This window comes from Cnephaeus nilssonii (assembly GCF_951640355.1).
Source record: "Cnephaeus nilssonii genome assembly, chromosome: 3".
Classification (NCBI taxonomy): domain Eukaryota; kingdom Metazoa; phylum Chordata; class Mammalia; order Chiroptera; family Vespertilionidae; genus Cnephaeus; species Cnephaeus nilssonii.
The window spans coordinates 57,985,610-58,001,666 of record NC_137074.1 but is presented as its reverse complement, the minus strand read 5'-3'; the positions used below and the strand labels follow the sequence as shown (position 1 = coordinate 58,001,666).

The 16,057-nt window shown below is 36.3% G+C and overlaps 1 protein-coding gene and 1 pseudogene across 2 annotated transcripts in view; both read left to right on the top strand.

Annotated features, from left to right (window-relative positions):
• STXBP5L (syntaxin binding protein 5L) overlaps positions 1 to 16,057 on the top strand; it is a gene marked incomplete at its 3' end in the record, with an annotated part of 214,250 nt that overhangs the window by 135,748 nt on the left and 62,445 nt on the right. Inside the window, exons 20-21 of the mRNA XM_079766307.1 lie at positions 1,223 to 1,294; positions 7,256 to 7,321. Coding sequence (XP_079622433.1) covers positions 1,223 to 1,294; positions 7,256 to 7,321 — 138 coding nt within the window. The remainder of the gene's footprint in view (positions 1 to 1,222; positions 1,295 to 7,255; positions 7,322 to 16,057) is intronic.
• LOC307097074 (nucleolin-like) lies at positions 2,433 to 4,490 on the top strand (annotated as a pseudogene). The gene has a single exon. The product of its transcript is annotated as a nucleolin-like (transcript).

Below are 16,057 nucleotides of genomic sequence, written 5' to 3'. Positions count from 1 at the left end.
ATTAATTGGGCTAAAAGGCTCACAGATGGAAATATGTTTATAGTATTATATCAGTAGACAGAAAATATACAGTTTCTTTACATTTTGGATAGTTCTCTTAAAAATGTTTTAATCAATTGAAGACTGTGGAAGGCTTTACTAAATATACACATACAAGAATATTTTAAAATATAAACAGTGCATAATGGTAGGTGTTATGTTCTAAATTTAACATCTGAATGTGATACTGAAGACTGAAGTTTCCTTTTAGACTAATAAAAAAGTAATTGATATACTGAATCTCTGTTTATTGTAAACCTTAATCCTCTTCAAAATGCAAGTTTGACTCTTTTCAGGAACACAGAAATTCTCTTTTAGAACCTGGTTTTTGTTAGAAATCTCAACTTTTAACAATATTTTAGGAATACTAAAAATTTCAAATTTAATAGGTTCTGTCTCAACCACTACTGGCTTTTGAAAGGAAGACAGAATAAGAGAAATTGTGTGTGCATGTATCATAAGATTCCCTCATGATTGGGAAAAAGAGGGTTGACTTTTGAAAGTTCATGAACTTAAGGGCAGAAAGAAGTTAGAAGATAGTAGGCACTGTTTGCATACTGAAAGCACCAATTCAATCAGAAAAGCTTTGGATTCTCTGATAGTATCTAAGTTATTGCTGGATATATACAGTGGGATGACAGATAATACAACTGTTGCTTAATTTAATCTTTTTGAGCTTTAACATTTATGATTAGAGCTTACAATTTTTATGACATTAAAATTAGGAAAAACTGTAATGAAGTCATAAATTTCATATTTAGTATATAAAATGAGTACTCACTTTGTTATAAAAATAAAATATTAAAGACTAAAATCCCTAAGCTTTCTTTTTAATACAGAAAATTAAAGACAACCATTGTGATATTTATGAAGTAACATATTATTTGCAAAACAAATAAGTTTACTACATAAAGAGCATAAGATAAATATCTTATAAAAATAGATGGCATATTGGATTAAATAAAATTACTACAACATTCTCATCATTCATCTATCACATTTTGCTTTCTAATTGACTTATTTTTTTAATATCTTCTTTCTAATTTGATTACCTAAACTTGCTGCAATTTCTTCATCTTGGCTGTTCTAGATTCTGGTATGATATCACTTCCTTTCACTTTAGACTATTTCTCTCTCTTTCCCCTGCCTGCTGCTGATGCTGGTGTTCTGGCATGTTCCAAAGACAACTTTTGCATGCGTGGCCTGTCTAACTTTTATCCTGATTTAACGAAACGGATCCGTACTTCTTATCGGAGTAAGTTCTATTACAGTTAGGCAAATAGCATTTTTAAGTCATAATGCTTGCATTAAATCCATACATCTGTGCTCAGTAATGTGTTTTTTAAAACACATTCAGCATGCATGCAAATTTTTGTTTTGTTATGGAAGTGCAGCCTGATTATTTTAATAAAAATTATTTAAAAATTTCAAATAGTTATTGTCATGACCCAATTACTCATATCCATTGTTTTAGTGTTTATTTCAAACCATGCAGACTACATCCTATTTGTCCAAGAGTCACTTGTCTTTTGTTTTGAGCTATGGTGTCCTTATCAATAAAAAACCTGATATACCAGTATCCTATATAATAAAGCCTAATATGCAAATCGAATGAACGGTGGAATGACTGGTGGAATGACCAGTTGCTATGACGCACAATGACCACCAGGGGGCAGACACTCAATGCAGGAGCAGCCCCCAGCCCACAGGCCCCAGGCCAGCCAACACGGGTGCCAGCAGGGGGCCCCCCGATTGTCCCACTGGTCGCCCTGCAGAGGGAGGTGACTGGCAGCAGCAGTGGGGCAGTCGGGGTGCGGCGCCAAGGGAAGTGACCAGCAGTGGTGGTGGGGTGCCAGGCTGGTGAGTGGGTGGCACCAGGCCAGCCAAGGTGGGTGCCAGCGGGGACCCTGATTGCCCTGCCGGTCGCCCCACAGATCATCCCTGATCGCTGGCCAGGCCTAGGGACCCTACACATGCACGAATTTCATGCACTGGGCCTCTAGTATATATAGAAAACCCTAAAGAATCCACCAAAAATTGAATACAGTGAAGGAATTCAGTCAAGTAGGAGGATACAAAATTAATATTCATAAATCCATTGCATTAATATACACTAATGTATAATCAAAAGGAAATTAAGAATATCTCTTTTATAATTACACCAAAAAGAATAAAATATCTAGGAATAAATTTAACAAAGGAGGTAAAAGACCTGTACTCAGAAAACTGTAAGACATTGAAAAAAGAAATTGAGAGTCTTGAGCTCTAGCTGATAGCGAAATATACACACTCCAGTTCTTCAGTACCAGCGGCTGCCATCGATGCCATTTGATTCCTCTGGGCACATCTGCACCACTCACCCGCCACACACTCCTCCATCATAAGCTGCGGTCATGGTAAAGCTCGCAAAGGCTGGTAAAAATCAAGGTGACCCCAAGATAATGGCTCCTCCTCCGAAGGAGGTAGAAGATAGTGAAGATGAGGAAATGTCAGATGAAGAAGATGAAAGAAGTGGAGAAGAGGTTATCATTCCTCAAAAAAAAAGGCAAGAAGGCTACCACAACTCCAGGAAAGAAGGTGATAGTTTCCCAAACAAAAAAGATTGCAGTTGCCACACCAGGCAAGAAAGCAGTTGTCACCCCTGGCAAAAAGGCACCAGCCAAAGCATTAGCCACGCCTGGTAAGAAGAGAGGCACACCAGGCAAAGCATTGGTAGCAGCTCCTAGTAATAAGGGAGCAGTCACCCAGTCAAGGGAGCAAAGAACGGCAAGAATGCCAAGAAGGAAGATAGTGATGAGGAAGATGTTGACGACAGTGAAGAGGAGGAGGAGGAGGAGGAGGAAGATGAATTTGAGCCAGCAGTGATGAAAGCTACTGCTGCTGCGCCTGCCTCAGATGACAAAGATGAGGATGAAGATGAGGATGAGGATGGTGAAGAAGAAGATGACTCTGAAGAAGAACCTATTGAGATTGCACCAGCCAAAGGTAAGAAAGCTCCTGTAAAAGCTGTTCCTGTGAAGGCTAAGAGCACAGCTGAGGATGTAGATGAAGAGGATGATGATGAAGAGGAGGACGATGAAGATGAGGAAGAGGATGATGATGAGGAGGAGGAGAAGGATGAAGAGGAGGAGAACGAGCCTGTCAAGCACCTGGAAAACGAAAGAAGGAAATGGCCAAACAGAAAGCTGCTTCTGAGGCCAAGAAACAGAAAGTGGAAGCCACAGAACCAACTACGGCTTTCAGTCTCTCTGTTGGAAACCTGATCTTCAGCAAGACTGCTCCTGAATTAAAACAGGTATCAGTGATGGTTTTACTAAAAACGATCTTGCTGTTGTGAATTTCAGAATTGGTGTGTGCAGGAAGTTTGGCTATGTGGATTTTGAATCTGCTGAGGACATGGAAAAAGCCTTAGAACTCACTGGTTTAAAAGTCTTTGGCAATGAAATTAAACTAGAAAAAAACAAGGGAAAAGACAGTAAAAAAAAAGATCGAGATGCTAGAACACTTTTGGCAAAAAAAATCTGCCTTATGAAGTTACTCAGGTAGAATTAAAAGAAGTGTTTGAAGATGCTATGGAGCTCAGATTAGTCAGCAAGGATGGAAAAAATAAAGGGATTGCTTATATTGAATTTAAGACAGAAGCTGACGCAGAGAAAATCTTGGAAGAAAAGCAAGGAACATAAATAGATGAGCGATCCATTTCTCTGTACTGTACTGAAGAGAAAGGTCAAAATCAAGACCATAGAGTTGGAAAGAACAGCACTTGGAGTGGTGAATCAAAAACTCTGATTTTAAGCAATCTTCCCTACAGTGCAACAGAAGAAACCCTTCAGGAAGTATTTGAGAAGGCAACTTTTATTAAAGTACCCCAGAACCAAAATGGCAAATCTAAAGGATATGCACTTATATAACTTGCTTCATTTGAAGATGCTAAAGAAGCTTTAAATTCCTGTAATAAAAGAGAAATCGAGGGCAGAGCAATCAGGCTGGAATTACAAGGACCCAGAGGATCGCCTAATGCAAGAAGTCAGCCATCCAAAACTCTGTTTGTCAAAGGTCTGTCTGAGGAGACAACGGAAGAGACATTGAAGGAGTCATTTGATGGCTCTGTCTGGGCCAGAATAGTCATTGACTGGGAGATGGGCTCTTCCAAAGGGTTTGGCTTTGTAGACTTCAACAGTGGGGAAGATGCCAAACCCACCAAGGAGCCCATGGAAGATGGTGAAATTGCTGGAAACAAAGTTACTTTGGATTGGGCCAAGCCTAAGGGTGAAGGTAGCTTCGAGGGTCATGGTGGAGGCAGAAGTGGCTTTGGAGGCAGAGGTGGTGGCAGAGGCCGAGATGAATTTGGTGGCAGAGGCCGGGGAGGTTTTGGAGGTCAAGGAGGCTTCCGAGGAGGTGGAAGAGGAGGAGACCATAAGCCACAAGGAAAGAAGACGAAGTTTGAATAGTTTCTTCTATCCTTGTCTTTCCATTTTCCATTTGAAAAAGAAAGGACTCTGGTGTTTTTACTCTGTTACCTGATCAATGACAGAGCCTTCTAAGGACATTCCAAGACAGTATACAGTCCTGTGGTCTACTTGGAAATTCATTTAGATAACATTTCAAAGGAAATACCCTGTTGGTTTTGACTGGATATTCATATAAACTTTTTAAAGAGATAAGTGATAGAGCTAACCCTTATCTGTAAGTTTTGAATTTATATTATTTCTTGCCGTGTACAAAACCATTTTTTCCTACAAATAGTTGTGTGTGTGTGTGTGTGTGTGTGTGTGTGTGTGTGTGTGTGTGTATGTTGGGGTATAAAGGAAAGCAGAATGTTTTATCATAATTTTGCTTCAGCAGCTATGGGACAAATTGAAAGTCCTAAACTCTGGTGCAAAAAAAGAAATTGAAAAGGACACAAATAAATGGAAAGATATACCTGGTTCATAGATTAGAAGGATTAATATTGTTAAAATGACCATAATACTGAAAGCAACCAATAGATTCAGTACAATCTCTATAAAAATTCCAATGGCATTCTTCTCAGAACTGGAAGAAATAATTCTAAAATTTATATGGAATCACACACACAAACAAATAACTAAAGCAATGTGGAGAAAGAATAACAGAGATGGAGATATCACACTTTGTGATTTCAAACTATACTACAAAGCTATAATAATTTTTAAAAAGTATGGTACTGGCATAAAAATAGACACATAAATCAGTGGAACTGAATAGAGAGACCAAAAGAAAACCTCCACCTGTAGGGCCAATGAATCTATCACAGAGGAGACAAGAATATACAGTAGAGAAATAGTCTCCTCAATAAGTGGTGCTGGGGAAAGTGGAAAGATACATCCAAAAAAATGAAACTGGACCACTCTTACACCATATATAGAAATAAACTCAAAATAGATTAAAGACTTAAATGTAAGACTTGAAACCATAAAACTCATAGAGGAAAACACAGGTAGAAAAGCACTTGACCTCAAGTCTTATTAATACCTTTTTTAATATATCCTCCTGAGCAAGAGAAACAAAAGCAAAAACAAAATGGGACTTCATCAAAATAAAAAGCTTTAGCACAGGAAGGAACCATATATCCAATAAAGGGTGGATATCCAAAAAGTATAAGGAACTCATTCATATGGCTCAGTAACAGAAACAATAGCAACAACAAAACCAATCTGATCAAAAAATGGACAGAGGACATGAAGAGACCTTTCTTCAGAGAAGACCTACAGATAGCTGAAGGACATGAAAAAAATAATATCATTCATCATCAAGTAAATGCAAATCAAAATCAGAATGAGAGATCACATCAAACCTATTAGAATGGCTTTTAGAAAAGTCAACAAATAAGTATTGACGAGGGTGTGTGTGTGTTGGGGGGGAAACCCTTGTACATGTTGGTGGAACTGCAAATGGATACAGCCACTATGTAAAACATTATGGAGACTTTTCAAAATGTAAAAATAGATCCACTATACAACCCAGCAATTCCACTCTGGGCATTTATCTGAAGGAAATAAAAACAATACCTTTAAAAGATATATGCATTCCTCTGTTCATTGCAGCATACTTACAATCCTATATATTAAAAGCCTAATATGCTAAGTGTCTGGTCATCTGGTCAGCCAATCAAAACGTAATATGCTAATGATATGCTAAGGTTGCTCAACCACTTGCTATGACATGCACTGACCACCAGGGGGCTGATGCTCTGACTGGTAGGTTAGCTTGCTGCTGGGGTCCAGCTGATCGGGACTGAGCGAGATGGGCCTGACACACCCTGGAGCCCTCCCACAGTCCCTCCCCAGCTGGCCAACCTCCCATGTCCCTCCCCAACCCTGATCATGCACCAGTGGGGTCCCTCGGCCTGGCCTGCACCCTCTCGCAATCCAGGACCCCTCGAGGTATATCGGAGAGCCAGTTTTGGCCATATCCCACATAATGCAGGAGCTGCCTCTGCGCTAGGGATGTCCGACTGATGGCTTAGGCCCACTCCCTATGGGAACGGTCCTAAGCCGTCAGTAGGACATCCTCTGAGAACTCCCAGACTGCAAGAGTGCGCAGGCCAGGCTGAGGGACCCCTCTGAGTGCATGAATTTCATGCACCCAGGCCTCTAGTAGGTAACATATGGAAGCAACCTAGGTGTCCAGTGATAAATGAATGGATGAAGATGTGGCATATATACAATGGAGTATTACTCAACAATAAAAAAAAAAATCCTGCCATTTGCAACAATATGCATGGACCTTGAGGATATTATGCTAAGTGAAATAAGTCAGACAGAAAAAAACAAATAGCACCTAATTTCATGTATATGTTGAATTTTTTTAAATTAAAACAAATGAAGAAATAAAACAAAATAGAAATAAAGAACAAATTAATGGTTGTTGCAGAAGAGGAGGATAGTAGAGGAATGGATGAAAAAGGCAAAGGGGAATATAGTCAATAATAGTCTGATAAATTGGCACAGTGATGGATGGTTACTAGATTTAGTGTGGTGATCACATTGTAAGATATATAAATGTCAACCACCTGAAACTAATATTTTATGCCAACTATATTTTAACTTAAAAAGATTAACACAAATTATCATAAATGAGCATAGAAAAGTAGTTTTCACAGGGAAAACTTTAAAACTTGTAGGAATTAAGAAATAAGAATTATCTACAAAGTATTAGCAAATTTTACCTTATTTTTTTATCATTTTATTTTCAGGTTTAACTGAGCTGAATGACAATCCAGTTCCCCTGGAACTTGAGCGCTGCAAGTCTCCCACTTCAGGTAAACATGAGTGGTATTTTTCAGGCTTCTGCTAACTCGCTGCCATAATCTACAGCTTTATTTTCTGAATTCTTATAATGTAAGATTTGTTATTTTAGTAAAGGGTAATTCAGTTTCTGTAATCAACCATAAGCAAATTTGATTCCAAAATTAAATAGAACTACATGTTTGTAAAAATATTTTTGGCCTCTTGAAAAATTAACTTCAGAGATATTGGTGCAATACTTTTAAAGACATTTTAACCTGTCCAGTGTGGCTTGCTGGTTGAGCATCAACCATGATTCAATGGTTCATGGTTCAATTTCTGGTCATGGCAAATGCCCTGGTTGCAGGTTCCATCCCCAGCAGGGAGTGTGCAGGAGGCAGTCGATAGATGCTTCTCTCTCTTTATTGATGCTTCTATCTCTCCCTCCCTCTCCTTTCGTCTCTTTGATAGTATAGGATTTTCAATTTTGTTTTTGTGGTTCTTTTCCAAGAATGTTATAGTTCTCAGTCTTTTGTGTTAACTTTTTGAAACAATTAGTTTGCACACAAACAAATATGTTTGGATAGTGATTGCAATTTCATTGGCTCTACAGATTAATTGTGCAAAATTAACATTTAACAATATTGAATTTTCCACTTGGTATCTCTCCATTTATCTCTTCTTTACATTCAGAAATATTTTTAGTCTTCTTTGTAGAGGTTTTGCACACCTTTCATTGGATTTAATCCTTTGTATTTAATTTTTTTATATTGTAAATTTTAAAATTTCTTTTTCTTACTGTTTTTGGCTAGAATATAAAAATACAATTAATTTTTTTCCACATTTTTAATGGTATCTTTTAAATATATTTCACAGATTACAAGCATTCCACACACTAGGTTCACCTATGTGTTCCTTCAATGAGTGAAACATTCCCCATAGGTAATGCATAGGTTAGTCTATGACATAATGTATAATCAATACATTTGTTTCTCTCTTTTGTTTTTGCTCACTCCCTCCACCCCTTAAGCGCCCCCACACCAGAGCTGTTTGTCTGCTCTCTCTGAGTCTTTCTCTATTTTGCTTGTTAGTTCAGTTTGTTCATAAATTTCACATATGAATGAAATTATATGATACTTGTCTTTCTCTGACTGGCTTATTATATTTAGCATAATGTTTTCCAGGTCCATCCTAATTTTTATATATTAAATTTAATCCAGGAAACTTGATAAATTTATTTAACTCCAATAACTTGTAAATTCTTTTGAATTATCTATGCATCTGATTATACCCCCTGTTAAAATGACAGTTCTATTTCTTCTTTCTAAAGGAAGAAATTAGCTAGAACCCCCAATACAATGTTGAATAAATGTGCTGTTAGCAGACACCTTTTCCTTATTCTCAATCTCAGGGATAAGTCTTGCAGTATTGCATAATTATGGTAATTGCTGTGGTTTCTAGTTAGACATCCTGCTTTTAGCCCTCTCTGCCTATGATATTCATTTTTTTATTATTGATTTTTTAGAGGGAGATAGAGAAACATCGATTTGTTGTTCCACTTATTTATGCATCCATTGACAGCTTCTTGTATGTGCCCTGATGGAAGATTGAACCCATAGCCTTGGTGTATTGAGACAATGCTCTGACAAACTGATCTACCCAGCCAGGATTGATGTTTCTTCTTTTATTAATGTTAGAGCAGTTCTGGAAACACCACCATCATATTTTTATTTTTTATTTTTTGGCAGACTCAGAGGAATTTGCATGCACTCAACTAGATTGCTCCAAAGCAGAAAGATTTTGAATACATTTATACTAGTATTCGGTTAGTTAGGACAGCAATAATTGACTAATAAAATTCATTGATCACTTCAGTGGCTTATTTGAGACTGGTTTGCTAGCCAGGTTCTGCTCTTCTTTTGTAGCAACTTGAAATTATAAATAATCTTAATTGAGGAATTAAGAGATCTTTTTCTATTTGTTATAATATGTGAAGTATACCTTTCTGGGGAAAGTGCCAACAGAGTTTAATTTATCTTATTTAATATTGAAAATAATCAATATTTGTTTATGTCATTCATTTCCCATGAAAAAGAAAAAATAAGTGTATATGAAGGGGTCTTTTTTTTTTTAGGGGTCTTTTTAAGTCCACAAAGGAGAATGTGTCCAGTACTATTTCCAGAATACCATAGCAACACATACACATAAAACTACATTCTACAATCTCTTGCTATTGTTATAGGACTTGCTGCATCCAATCTAGATTATCAGGCAAAACGTGGGGTAAATGCAGACTTTTTAGCCCAGTCTCATACAACTAAAGTATAACTATGAAAAAAAAAGCAAATTTAAGACTTTAACAGTCGTTTATGAAATTCATGAAGCTTATCTCTAGAGCATGAAAATATAAACAATTAAAATATTTAAATAACTTATGAATGACGGATCAATATATATATATATATATATACAATGTTGCAAATTTGCATTAACTATTCCTTAAAAGAAAGCATTTATCTGTTGTCAAATTCCTGTCTGTAAAGGCTCCCTTTATCTTTGCGTTGTTCATAGAGGCAATCTTAGTGACTACAGTATCTTTTAGTGTCATTGAACTTTTAGTGAAACCCAATGTTTCAAATTTGCATTAACTATTCCTTAAAAGAAAGCATTTATCTGTTGTCAAATTCCTGTCTTAGGCTCTACAGCAGCGGTTCTCAACCTGTGGGTCGAGACCCACAGGTTGAGAACCGCTAGCAGGGTCGCCTAAGACCACCGGAAAACACAGATATTTACATTACGATTCAAAACAGTAGCAAAATTATAGTTATGACGTAGCAACAAAAATAATTTTATGGTTGGGGGTCACCACAACATGAGGAACTGTATTAAAGGGTCGCAGCATTAGAAAGGTTGAGAACCACTGCCCTAAAGGAAACAATACCTTTTCCTTTGGACAAAGAGTTGAAAGCTAATGAAGCCTTCAACTGTAGGATTATGTCTGTTCACAGGTGTGAATTTTTCTACTTTGTCTTCCTTGAAGCTGTGTCTTTAAAAATCATTTGCTCAGATGAATATCTTTTTCTAGACTGGCATTAGGTCCTAATACTGCTGCTACCTATACAGCCATCCATCCTCATGATTCTCACCATCCACAATATACAATAGACTTCTTATGCTATCAAGTTCAAGTGAGGGCTAGGGTTATATTTATCTTTATAAAATATATTTATTTAGGCATCTTTAATAAAGATATATTTATTAAAATATCATGGGGACAAATGTCTCAAAATACTAACAAGGAAGTAACCAAATCTGTTCTCAAATATGAGTTATAACTAGTTCTTAGAGCTTGTTCTGAATGTTCCTTCTGTGTGATTCTATGCACCTGGAACTCCACTGTACCCTCCAAAGAAGAAATCTTCTTCCCTTTAAACAGTCTTCTGTTGGGGCAGTACCAAAATACACAGATAAAGGCATAAAACAGAGACCCTTCTAAATAGTTATCGCAAAATTTGCCTCTAAAGTAAAAATTCTTGGTTCAGTTGGACTAAGAAATTACATGCCAAAAGTTTTTTATTCCTTTTCTTTAGGACTTCCTACCAGAACTCCTGAGGCAGCAGTTGGCTTTAGGAATGAAATACCAGCTGTGAGACAGAGGAATCAAGTACATCATTTGCCAGGTGAAAGTGAAAATCTCTTTCGTAAACAAACAAGTTATTCATACCACCACAATATTCTAGATTCACAATTTGTATCAAAAGCTTTATTCTTATTTGTTGTGCTGGAACACAGATCCCTCATGGTGAATGAAGACAAATTTCCCTGAAGCAATGGTTAACACTGACTTCATGAGATAGAAAGCAGAACCCCTAAGGCTTTTGTTAACAATTTTGAAATGTTCCATAGAATTTTGTTACTTTTCTACTCTACACCTAAATTATTTTATCAGGCCTATAAGAAAATATGGAGGGGCCAACATAGAATTCGGGAAAACTTAAGGGCCAAGAAGTAAAATGGTTTTATAAAAATTTTCCATAATTCTTCGTAATAAAATTAAATATTTTCTATGATCAGAAACAACTATGATGATCATGGGAACTCCACGAAAGAACTGCCTCAAAGGAACAATGTTCTCTCAAATAGTGAGCAGAAAGTAAGGTCCTATAATCTGAATTTTATGTAGTTATTGGATATTTGATGGTGCTCATAGGGGCCAAATCACAATCAAACTCAAGTTATGCAGCTTCCTTAATTGGGAAACCATTACAAAGTGGTTGTGACCAGATTTGCAACTTTAAAAACCATGAATTATCAATACTCTAAATCCTAAATAAATTCAGCAACCAAGAAACCTAAAGATAATTGAAACCAACAGTTTTCCATACAGTAATTTTTCAGTAGTTTCTTTTTTTCTTACATAATACAACAACCCTATGATATGCCTTTTTCTGAGGAGAATTCCAAGTTAGTTACATTTGGTTGTAAAGCCTATGATTTAAAAAACTTTTCCTGCTTTTTATTAATAAAATGAAAAAGTAAATATGAGTTACAAAAAAATAATCACAATTAAAATGTGACATCCAAGCATTGAGAAAGTGAGAAGCTGCTGAGTCATGAACAATATTTTGACAAATTCAAAAGAACTTAAGGAATATATTTTGCATGAAACATTAGAAACATAGTTTACCATTTAAATTCCAGAAAAAAACACACGGGATTTGAAAATAATTTTGTTTTTATAGTTCATAAAAATCAAATTATCACCCTAGCTGGTTTGGCTCAGTGGATGGAGCATCAGCCTACGGACTAAAGGGTCCCAGGTTTGATTCCAGTCAAGGGCACGTGCCCAGTTTGCGGACTCAATCTATAGTAGGGGGTGTGCAGGAGGCAGCTGATCAGTGATTCTCATCATTGATGTTGCTATATCTTTCCCTCTCCCTTCCTCTCTGAAATCAATAAAAATATATTTTTTAAAAATCAATTATCACCACTTTTTAAATTTATTAAGCCTTGTTTGCTAAAAATTGTAATCAACACTAGTATAGCACTTTAAAACAAACAAGGTATTTTTCATGTGTATTATTTAATCCTACAGCAACCCTGTAACATTGATATTATTCTCATTTTGTATGGATGGAGAAATTATGGCCAAGAAAAATCTATAACTTACCCAAGGTTACCCTATTAGTAAATAGCTTAGTCTGAACCAACCCAGTTCTTCAGACTTCAAGGTCCTTTGACCCCAAATTATTTGATCCCTTATTTGCATCTTAAAAAAAACTGTGTGGAAGAACCAAGTTCTCTTTGGGAGTTTATAATTCAAGAGAGACAAGAACAAAATAAATTTTCATAATTATTTAACACTTGTTCATATGATATAAAAAGTCACCAATTCAGTAACATCTAGATAGAAATAATACATATTTTAATAATATGTATTATTTACTAGCAATAAAAGTAGTCATGACATTAAACATTTTTATGCTGGGGCAAACTCTAAAAAAGGTACCTCTTTGCCTGGCTATATCTTAGCCATGTCCAAAGGAAAAAAAGAAAAAGGAAAACGGCAACAAAATTATAGGTATGTATACCTTTCAGGACTCCACCATGGCACAGTGACCCCAAAATATGTATGTGTGTGTGTGTGTGTGTGTGTGTGTGTGTGTCTATGCCTGTATACACACCAGGTGTTTTTTATATTAGTTTCTGGCTTGGGGAACATAGAGACAAATGAAATTTACTAGTATTACTATATTTCAATCAGTCAGTTAATCTATAAACTTTACAAACATTTTCATCTAAACAACTTTTATTTTAATTTAGTGTTAGATTTATTTTATAGAAGATATCTAGGCCACACAGGTGGCATCTAAATCAGGAAGACCATGTTGCTTAGTGGAAAGGACATAGCTTGGGAATAAGAAATTTGACTTTACCTTGCCACTTTCTACCATTCTAACTTTAGCCAAGTTTCTTAACACATTGCAGACCAGTAGTTTTATTGCTAGCTTTACTCAGTGGCCAGATAAGTTTCTATTAAATGAGTACAAAAATGTTTTACATAAATGTTAAAGGCACACCCGAAATACCCATTGCATTTTAAAGTTATTACATGTTCTTACAAGCTAATATCTTTTTAAAGTATGATACTTCGTAAAACACTGTGTAATATATAAACACAAGAATTCTTGTGATCCGTTCGCAATGTGTGCTAGTGTCCAAAACATAGATTCTCAGTAACACATAGTAGTATTTATTATAAACACAATAATGAATATCCATGGCCTAAAGAGACTGAATTTGGCCTCCTTGACCATTTTAAATTTCTAACCATTAGTTATATTTTATTTATAACAAAGTAGAAATACTTCATTGGAAACCAAAAAGTCAATCCAATTGTTTTTAATCAAGAAACAACTAATCAGCCCTAGCTTGTTTGGCTCAGTGGATAGAGTGTCCACCTGTGGACTGAAGGGTCCTGGGTTTGATACTAGTCAAGGGCACATGCCCAGGTTGTGGGCTCCATCCCCAGTGGGGGGTGTACAGGAAACAGCCGATCAATGATTCTCTCTAATCATTGATGTTTCTACCTCTCTCCCTCTCCCTTCCTCTCTGAAATTAATAAAAATATATTTTAAAAAACTGATTCCAAGCTTTGAATTAGAAACTTTGAGCCTAGCTCTTTACATTTGATATTTTAACCTATTCAGGGTCACTCAGTTCCTAATATTTTGATTCAAATATGGAACCACAAATCTGTCTGAGACTTATTTGAAGCCAATACAAAATCCCTATGTTGAACCGGGCTACACTATCCATTGACTTTGAACTGAGTTAATTACAAGTTAGGAAAAGGGCATATGAATATACAGGTGATTGACGGAGATGATACAAACAAGACACATGAAGCGCCATAGGCAAAACCCTGTTGTCACTATTTAGGACTAAAGATTCAAGATGAGCTGAAGATCAAAGATAGGGTTGAACATATGACCTCATTCTGGCATAGCTATGGGAAACCACCAGACTACTCTGCCTCATGACTATAACAACCTGAGTTTAGGAGGCAGAAAATCTAGGAGTGGAGATAAATAGTCCTGCAAAGTTTTGTAATCTGTGCTATTGCAGGGCTCTGCCATTGCCTGATCTTTTGGCCTGAATTCATAGATAAATATTAATATACATTTTGCCATCAGCCAATTCTTTCACTCATTTGCATCATCTTTCATCTCTTATGCCATTCCTCCTAACAATTTCTAGGTAAGCCAGAAGGTGATAGAAGTGATTAGGTAAGTGATTAACCATATCTTTGGGGATGCTTTCCTTCAAACTTTTTTCTTTTTTTTTTAACTCAGATTTGAGATCTATTTATATAGAATAAATGTTACCTTTTTGGTGTACAGTTATGATTTATTTTTTGTTTTTAATTTTGCTTTTATTTAAAAAAATGTATGCTGCAACATGTTAAAGTAACAAGAAGAATTTCCTGACAATTTGCCCACAATCTAATAGGACTAGGATCATAAGAAATCAAACACTTGCTGCAGCTATATTCCCTGCCCCACAGCTGGATTACCTGTGGTACTATTTGTTGTGTTATTGTCTGTCAGCCAAGACAGGCAGTTTTTCAAAATGTGAAGGATTAAAGATACTATTATATATGATGATACACGACATAATTTAAAGAGATTTTTATAGCAAAGGAGAGATTTTTAGAGTGTTATGAAGTGTGGGATCAAGTGTTATCAAGTGTGGGATGTCATCATTCTTAAAAAGACAGTAGGTTCTTAGGAAGTACAGTTGTGCAGAGTAAAGAACTAATACTATGTATAAGTGGAGGTCTTATCAAGTGTGCTGTGTTTAATCCTGTGCACTCTATTTTAAGTAGGGCATGTTGCCCAGATAAGCCATATAGAATACCATAGAATGATAATATTTTCTTGCCAACTAAGTTTGATAATGAAAATAATAGGTAATATTGAATGGTTGTTATATACCACACCATTCTAAATACTTTACACACATTCCCTTACTTAATGCTAACAAGATTCCAATGGAGTAGGGAATATTATTATCCCCCATTTTACAGAGGAAGAGAAACACAATCTTCCTGAGATTAAATAACTACTAGACCAAGGTCACTCAGCTAGCAAATAGTTGAGTCACGATTTGAATCCAACTTACTTGTATTTTTTTTTAATTTTCTTTATTGATTAAGGTATTACATATGTGTCTTTATCCCCCCATTCTCACCCACCCCCGCTCATGCCCTCACCCCCCTGGTGTTTGTGTCCATTGGTTATGCTTATATGCATGCATACAAGTCCTTTGCTTGATCTCCCCCTCTTACCCCCTCTTACCTCTCCTGCCTTCCCTCAGATGCTTCACTATCTCTGGATTTGTTTTTGTTCATCAGTTTATGTGGTTCATTATATTCCACAAATGAGTGAGATCATGTGACATTTATCTTTCTCCAACTGACTTATTTCGCTTAGCATAATGCTCTCCAGGTCCATTCATGCTGTTGCAAATGGTGAGTTCCTTCCTTTTTATAGCAGCATAGTATTCCATTGTGTAGATGTACCACAGTTTTTTAATCCACTCATCTGCTGATGGGCACTTAGGCTGCTTCCAAATCTTAGCTATTGTAAATTGTGCTGCTATGAACATAGAGGTGCATATGTCCTTTCTGATTGGTGTTTCTAGTTCCTTGGGGTATATTCCTAGAAGTGGGATTACTGGGTCAAATGGAAGTCCCATTTTTAGTTTTT